General features: G+C 58.1%; 1 protein-coding gene across 1 annotated transcript; it reads right to left on the bottom strand.

Annotated features, from left to right (window-relative positions):
* Window positions 1-387: 387 nt before the first annotated feature.
* Window positions 388-3,164, bottom strand: TMEM191C (transmembrane protein 191C). The gene is made up of 10 exons (XM_045535136.1): window positions 2,994-3,164; window positions 2,665-2,788; window positions 2,491-2,541; window positions 2,268-2,345; window positions 1,971-2,027; window positions 1,799-1,858; window positions 1,646-1,710; window positions 1,495-1,567; window positions 1,266-1,306; window positions 388-1,188 (listed from the first exon to the last, which is right to left on the bottom strand). The coding sequence occupies exons 1-10, from the start codon at window positions 3,146-3,148 to the stop codon at window positions 984-986; spliced, it is 909 nt and encodes a 302-aa protein (XP_045391092.1). The 5' UTR covers window positions 3,149-3,164; the 3' UTR covers window positions 388-983.
* Between the last annotated feature and the right edge of the window lie 4,889 nt (window positions 3,165-8,053).

Here is an 8,053-nt window from a genome sequence, read left to right as displayed (position 1 = left end):
TTCATTGTGTGTATTGCAAACTCGAGGGCAATCACTTAAAAAAGCGTTTTTAAAAAGCATAACTGATATGTTAAGGAAAGAAGATGGAATACTATAAAATGTTCAATTAAAGGAATGAAAGGCAGAAAAAAGAGTGGAGGACAAAAATACGAACAAAGAACAAGAGCAAAAAATAGAAAACAGTAACAAATATGATAAAATCCAACTATACCAATAATCTCTTTAAACATGAATGGTCTAAAATATATCAGTTAAAAGTATTTAGAAGAAAATATGAGAATGTCCTTATGATTTCTAGCAAAAATGGATTTTTTAGGACACAAAGCACATTTCTTAAATGTGATGAAATTTTATACACAGGATTCTATAAGCAAATTTAACCAGACAAAAAAAACTAAAGAACGCCTGCAAATCAGTAAGAAAACAATTGTTTCAAGGCCATAGCAATCCCATGTATATGTGCACGAGGAAATACACCCAACAATTTCACTACCCAAAGAATCAGTAAAGCAGTATTTGTAGCAGAGAAAATGAAACCCAAGATTCATTTCCACGAAGCAGAACTTTTCACATAAATAAAATGCCCAATGCCAGCATCTGCGCCCAGCCGCACAGAGAGCGAAGCGGACCAGAGGGAGGAGCGTGCGCAGCCTGCGTCGGGACAGGGACCCACCCAGGTGGAGCTCAGGACGCTGCGGGGCCACAGGGGTCACAGACTCCCACGGAGGAAACCCGCCCGGCCGACGCCCCCCGCCCAAGGCTCAGGCTCCCCCGCCGGGAAAGGCAAGTTCAGCAACGGGACGCCAACCAGCCCCGGCGCAGCCGCTGGGCAGGAGCGCCGGGGCCCCGGGGCCGGCTCCCAAGGACCCCCAAGCGTGGCGCCCGAGGGGCACGCGAGCCCACCCGGCCTCTCCCCTCCGCTGCCCCCGGCGCGCAGAAACCACACTGAGCCAGAGTGCGGACGGCCGCGGCCGGCGTGATGCTCAGGCGGGCAGCAGCCCGCGCGCGCGCAGCTCGAGCAGCGGGGACAGCGTGTAGCGCAGGCGGCGGAGCGCGGCGTCCGAGCCCAGGCGCTCGAGCTCCCGGCGGAGGGCGTCGGGGCGCCGCAGCAGCACGGAGAGCAGCGCCAGCGCCAGGAAGCCGAGCGGGAGCAGCAGCAGCGTCCGCAGCGCGCCCCGCGCCCACAGCCTGCGGGCGGAAGGACGGACGGTGAGCAGCGGGAGGGCACCGGGGGCACCGCAGCCCGCGCCCGCCGCCCGGCTCACCTGAAGCCCCTGGCGCCCGCGCCGCCGAACAGCCGCTTCTCCTGCGGGCAGAGGGAGCGGCGTCCAGCTCCGCGCGGGGCAGGGGCGCGGGCGGGAGTCGCGGGGGCAGTCCCGAGGGAGCTTCGGCTCCTCACGAGGGCCGAGTCCAGGGGGCGGGTCCTCGAGGGGGGGGCGGGTCCTCGGGGGGGCGGGTCCCGGCTCCAGCCCGCCCACCCGGGCCCGCGCTCACACAGTCCGCCCTGGCCACCTCCTCCATGAGCGAGCCCGCGCAGCCCTGCACCGGGCGAGGCCGCGAGTCACACCTGCGGGGGCGCGCACGTAGGTGAGCAATCTGCCCGGCCCCGCCGCCCCAGCGCACCCAGCTGTCCCCGTCGCCTTACGATTCCGGGCCGCCCCGCGAGGCATCCAGCGCAGCCGCCGCCTCCATCACCTTCTCCTGCAGCTCCTGGAGCAGGTGGGAGCGAGGACTCAGAGAGGGAGTCCGGCCGCCGCCGGTCTGGGGGTAGGGGGCTCTCAGGGCGGAGGGGCAGCACCTGCAGGACTCCGCTCTGCTCCTGAAAGCTGGCCCAGGCCTCCTCGGTCCGCTGCTTGCCCTGGGGCGTGGGGAAGCCGGTGAGACTCGGGGGGCACGTCCCTCCCCACCCGCCCGTACCCCACTCACACCCGAAGCCGACTTTCCCCCTGGTGCCCCGGTTCCCCCCGCACCTGCCGCAGGCTCTCGGTCAGTAGGGCGCACTTGGCCTCCACCAGCTCCAGCTGTTTCTTTGGGAGGATCCAGGGAATGTCAGGAGCCGGGCACGCCCCGCCCACGCCGCACCCGGGACCCCGCCCCCGGGGTCTGGCCACGCCCACGACGCAGCTCCGCCCCGCCCCCGGTGGTCTGGCCCCGCCCATGCCACCGCTCCGCCCCGCCCGGCCCTCGAGGCCCCGCCCCTCGATGGGTCTGGCCCCGCCCACGCCGCCGCTCCGCCCCGCCCGGCCCCCAGGGCCCAGCTCCGGCACCTGCAGCGCCTGCAGCTGCGTCCCGAGTTGCTGCTCCGCGCTCTGCTGACTCGGCTGTTCCCCTCCGTAGTAGAAGAGCTGGGGGCGGGACTTGTGAGGGCAGGGCTTAGGGGACTTCTAGGGACCGGGGGCGGGGGGGTGGTCCTGGCGGACAGGGACGGGGACCAGAGCGGGACTTCCCCGGGAAGCCCAGAGATGGAGTCCGTCCCATTTCTGCGCGTACCTGACTCGACAGCTCCTCCCACTGCTCCTGCAGCTGCCGGTTGTGCCGCTCCTGCGGACAGGGCCGAGGGGGCCGTCCGGGGCTCTCCGCCGACCCGCCCCACCCGGGGCCCCGCCCGGCCCCGCCCCACCTTGGGCTCCGCCCGGGCCCCGCCCACCCTGGGCCCCGCCCCACCAGGTCCAGCTTGTGCCGCTCCGCCGCCTCCAGCAGTCCGCGCGCCCGCTCCGCGCGCTCCTGCGCCGCCGCGCACGCCTCCCCGCGCAGAGCCCGCGCTGCCTGGCCCCGCCTCCGCTGCAGGCTGCGGAGTGAAGGCGAGGCCGCGGCGGGGCGGTGGGCGCCCGGGGTTCCGGGAAGGATCAGCCGCAGGCCCAGGGTCGGGGCCGCGGAAGCCCTCGCCGGGGTCCGGGCGGGTGGGCCAGACACTCCGCGAAGCTCCCGCTCCGCCGCCCGCAGGACCCCGACCCTTGCGCGCCGCCCGCCCCGTCCGGGGGCGCCCCGCGTACCTGCGCTCGCGCTCGCGCAGGTCGTGCAGGCGCCCGGTGAGGCTCTCGCTCTCGGCCTCGAGCCCGCGCACCAGCTCCTCCAGCTCCTGCTTCCGCAGGCGGCCGTCGCGGTTGTCCTTCTGCAGCTGCAGCAGCAGCTCCTGCGTCTCGGCCATGGCTCCCGGCTCGGCCACGACGCCCCCTCGGGGACAGCCGCGTCACAATGGGGCACGGACGCCCGGGCGCGTGCTCCGGGTGGGCGGGGCAGGACCCGCTGGGTCCATCAGTGATGACAATGTTGCTAAAGAGCCACCATCGGATCCATGAAAGGTTAATAAAATACTAACAAACAACTAATCCAGGTAAACCGAGGCAAGTTTGGTACCCCCACACTGCAGATGGCATTTGCGAACAGGCCAGTGTCTCTTGTGGAGAAGTCTTGAAATAAATACCAGGATCCGTAAACATGTTCATGTCTTTTGACCCAGTTATCCCACTTCCAGGAATTTATCCCAGGAAAGAAAGAAACGTTTTAAACCCACTATGCATTAAATGGTTCGTTGGAGTGGTTACAGTAACCACAAAAAAGGAAACAATTGTAATGATTAAAATGATGTATTTGAATATTATGTGGCTTGCGTAGAGCTATAATGTCTAGTGAAAAGTACAATATGGTTTAGCATTTATGCTAACTACAACTGTAAGGTACATGGGGAAGATCTGTAAAGCAAAAACAGGAGAAAGACAAGCCATCTCACTGTTTAATGAGACTGTAGGTAAATCTGTCCTTTAAAAATCTGCCTTTACTTGCCCAGTTCCAGTTAAGAACTTGGATGCAGAGCTCCAAAGTAAATTATTAGCTAAGCAAATCCAAAAAGGTACCAAGAAAAAAAAGATGCATGGAAACCAAACAGACTTTATTTCAAGGATTGTTCAAGATCAGAACAATCTGTTGTTCACCACGTGGACAAAGGGGCAAGAGCACCACCATTTCAACGACGCCCTTCAATGGATACAGACAAGATGATCAAGTTCAATATCTATTGATAATTTTAAAAAGCTCTTATAAACGAGGGATAAGAAAGGACTGTGCCACCTGATAAAGGCTGTGGTAAACACAAGAGTAAGGGGAAGTACAAGAGGGGGTACCCTTTAAGATTTTTGGAGACAAGAGCAACCCTCTGGCTGAGGTCTAAGATGCTGTCAGAGGGCCGTGAGGAAGCAACACGTAGAACAGCATGAAGCATGCGTGCACAGTTGGCTCCTACCAACCTCCTAAAGCGGCTGCCTTCCTTCCTCCTTGCCAATACAAGCTCCTTAGCTCACTCCTTTGCAAGGATCCTGTTCTGGGGAGCCGGGCCCGTCCTCTCCTGGCTCCAGGTGTAACATGACAGATCTAAGCCATCTGTGGCTCTCTTGCTTTCCTGTCGTAGGATCCTACCTGCGAAACACTAGGGGAAGTTGTCTGGGTGCTTCTGGGAGGTTTGCCTCCCTGCAAAAGGAAACACTGGGAGGGACATTCTCTTTGCTGCGTACTAGTGGTGTCTGTCTGTGGTGCCTGGAACTGCTGTAGCCACCTTGTAACCATGAGGGACCTAAAAGAGCAAGTCAATCTTCTCTATTTTGTGTGTCTTTTTTTTTTTTTTTTGGTTTGAGGGGAGGCCTCCTATAGGTTTTCCCCCAACTCTCAGGGGCCAGAACTAGGGCGCATGCTTATTCCTGAGGCAGCCACCAGCACATGGGAAGGGAACCAAGACAGGTATGGGGCAAGACGGATTTGGGGAGGCATCCCATGACCATGTGACAAATGGTACTGGGAAAAACTGGCTCATGGCTTGCACTTGTAGTCCCACCTACTCAGCAGGCTCAGGTGAGGGGATTGCTTGAGCCCAGGAGTTCAAGACCAACCTGGGCAACATAGCAAGACCCCATCTCTAAAAAAGAAAAAAAAAACTTGAATACATGGGAAATCCCAGGGTCACCATGAGAAAGACCAAACACCATAGGGAGGGGGGGCAAAGGGCCTGCAAGGGCAGTGCCCAGAGTAGACCTGTAATGCCCAGCCAGAGTAAGAGCGCCTTGGGCCACTCTGTTGGATGCACTTTACATCTACCAGAGCAGCCAGAAGTAAGACGTTGGGTGACATCAAATACAAGCAATGATCCGGGATCAGGGATTCTGGCACATGGCTACCATCGCCATCCATGAGCCACTTTGGGGAGCAGGTGGGTGCAATGGTGACTGGGTATGGTCACCCTCCATGACCTGCAGTCCACTGCGGGGTATATGCCCTGAGGAGGTTTCTTACATGTTCACAAAAAGACAAATTTATAAGACCAAAGCACTGAGTAGGAACACCCTAAATACTCCACCAATGTCCAGAGGAACTGAACAGTGGAATGTGATATATGAAAACAAAGGAGGCCGGGTGCGGTGGCTCATGCCTGTAATCCTAGCACTCTGGGAGGCCAAGGCGGGAGGATTGCTTGAGCTCAGGAGTTCGAGACCAGCCTGAGCAAGAGGGAGACCCTGTCTCTACTAAAAATACAAAGAAATTAGCCAAACAACTAAAAACAGAAAAATTAGCTGGGCATGGTGGCGCATGCGTGTAGTCCCAGCTACTCGGGAGGCTGAGGCAGAAGGATTGCTTGAGCCCAGGAGTTTGAGGTTGCTGTGAGCTAGGCTGACACCACGGCACTCTAGCCCAGGCAAGAGAGTGAGACTGTGTCTCAAAAAAAAAAAAGAAAGAAAGAAAACAAAGGAATCCCATAGAGACTTAAAATGAGCTGGGATCTACACAAATCAACATGAAGAGACCTGAAAATAATGATGTCAGTGAAAAATAGAAAATTACATGTGCCCCAAGATTACATTTATATACGCTAAATACATAGGGGAGAGTCCAGGGGGTTGGGGAGGACAGGGAGGAGGACAGGATCCGGACGAAAGGGAAAGGGCTGGAACGGTTGAGGGTCCCGCATGCCACCAGGAGGGGGCGCTCTGCAGATAAGAACTCTGCAGGTGCAAAGGAGGATTTAGAAAACTGCCATAAGCAAGCCCTGAGTTTCTTTTCACTAATGTTGAGAAATGTAAGCAAGACTGGTTACTTTTGGTTATTTACAGTAGACTAACAATGACTGCAAATTGTCTGCAGTTCCTGACACCAGGAGGTGCAGCCTGTGTCCCCAGCCCATGAATCTGGGCTCACCCTTGTGTCTTTCTCTGACCAACAGGATGAGGCACGAATGACCTTTTGGGTCCGTGAACCTGGGTCTCAGGACCCTTGCAGTCACTCCTGCCCTCTTAAAACCCCCCTGGTAACCCTCTGAGACCCACAGGAAGAGGCCACAGCCAGCACCAGCCAGCAGGCACGCAAGTGAGGCCACCACAGGCCTCCCAGCCCTACGACAACCACAGCCTCACAAGAGCGCCCAGGCAAGTTCTGCGGAACCGCCCGGAAGAGCTCAGTGGAGCCCAGCCCACGCTGCCGACTCACGGGAATCAAGAGCAAATAGGCCGGGCGCGGTGGCTAACCCTAGCACTCTGGGAGGCCGAGGAAGGAGGATCACTCAAGGTCAGATGTTCGAGACCAGCCTGAGCAAGAGCGAGACCCCGTCTCTACTAAAAATAGAAAGAAATTAACTGGCCAACTAAAATATATATAGAAAAAATTAGCGGGGCATGGTGGCGCATGCCTGTAGTCCCAGCTACTCGGGAGGCTGAGGCAGGAGGATCACTTGAGCCCAGGAGTCTGAGGTTGCTGTGAGCTAGGCTGACGCCACGGCACTCACTCTAGCCCAGGCAACAGATCGAGACTCTGTCTCAAAAAAAAAAAAAAAAAAAGCAAATAAAATGGCTCTTGTTTCAAGCCACTGAGTGACGGGGGTGGTCTGTTATGTAGCAAAGAATTACTAGCTGCTCAGATTACTAGCAAAGGGTTACTTACTAGTTACTAGATGTGCTCCTATGAATGACACTATGCAGCGACCAGGTGACGGGTGGCTTTACATGGCTGATTCTTGGCATCTCCTGTGTTGGAAATCCATCCCCTAGAGGTCAAGGTGGGGTGGGGATGGGGGTAGGGGCGAGGACGGAACAGGAGAAAGGAACTGCCGAGTGTCAGCACTCACCGCAGTAGACACAGGATTCCTGTGACCTCGTTCAATCCTTACAACCCCAAAGAGGTGGCACTTAGGTCCTCAACTGATATAGAGGAGGGGGACAGACGGCATGTGTCCCTGAAGCTCCACTGCCACCCTTGGATTCAAACCCAAAGGTCGGAGAGGTGCTGTTCACCAGTGCCGGGCCTGGGGCTGGGACGGGGTTGCAGAGCAGCCTGTATGTGAAGCCCACGCGTTAAAAGGGATGAGGCCGGGCGCGGTGGCTCACGCCTGTCATCCCAGCAATTTGGGAGGCCGAGGCGGGAGGATCCCTTGAGCCAGGATCTTGGACTTCCAGCCTCCAGAACTGAGACAACAGATGTCTGTTGTCTGTGCTGCTCTGTCCCAGCAGCCCCAGGAGCTGAGTCCCCCATGCCGCAGCATGATGTCTGTCTGTAAGGGACCCGGCTGCTCTGTCACATCCCAGTGGGGCTCCCTCACCACAGGCACAGAGGAACGGAGGGTCCACCTGGGCACACACCTTGCAGCAGGAGGCCCCAACCCCCCAGGGGCACAGAGGGTGGCTTGTGGCAGGAGCCCCTGGATGAGCAATGGGGCAGGTTGGCACGACCACAGCCACAGCCACGGCCTCACTCGGCAGGAGGGGCCTGGGGCCCATCTCCAGGGCTTTACGTGCAGAAGATCTCAGTGAGGTCAGTTGTTTCAGGAAGACCAGTTCCCCTAGAGTGGCCCGGGCGTGGGGACCATGGTGGGCAGAGACGGGGAAACGGAGAGAGCCTGGGGCATATTCAACAGGCCTGGGACGCCCCAGACACGGGCTGGTGTCTGCGGGACTGGCGGTTTACCACTGGAGTCCCCCGTGGTCACTTCTGCCATGCTCCAGCCTGCACCCCTCCTCCATGGCCTTGGAGTGTCCCCAAGACCCCATGACACCCCACTGGGTAGGCACTGTGACGCTGA

This window comes from Lemur catta, chromosome 21, assembly GCF_020740605.2.
Source record: "Lemur catta isolate mLemCat1 chromosome 21, mLemCat1.pri, whole genome shotgun sequence".
NCBI lineage: Eukaryota > Metazoa > Chordata > Mammalia > Primates > Lemuridae > Lemur > Lemur catta.
The sequence above is the reverse complement of the archived record's forward strand: the minus strand, read 5'-3'. Positions and strand labels throughout refer to the sequence as shown.

Excerpts from the sequence above, each read along its gene's own strand:
- TMEM191C (XM_045535136.1), bottom strand. The coding sequence starts at position 3,148 with ATGGCCGAGACGCAGGAGCTGCTGCTGCAGCTGCAGAAGGACAACCGC. Across the intron at positions 2,542-2,664 it reads AGCGGCACAAGCTGGACCTG|GAGCGGCACAACCGGCAGCT; the intron begins GTGGGGCGGGGC and ends CCCTGTCCGCAG. Across the intron at positions 1,568-1,645 it reads TCGCGGGGCGGCCCGGAATC|GTGTGACTCGCGGCCTCGCC; the intron begins GTAAGGCGACGG and ends GCGCCCCCGCAG.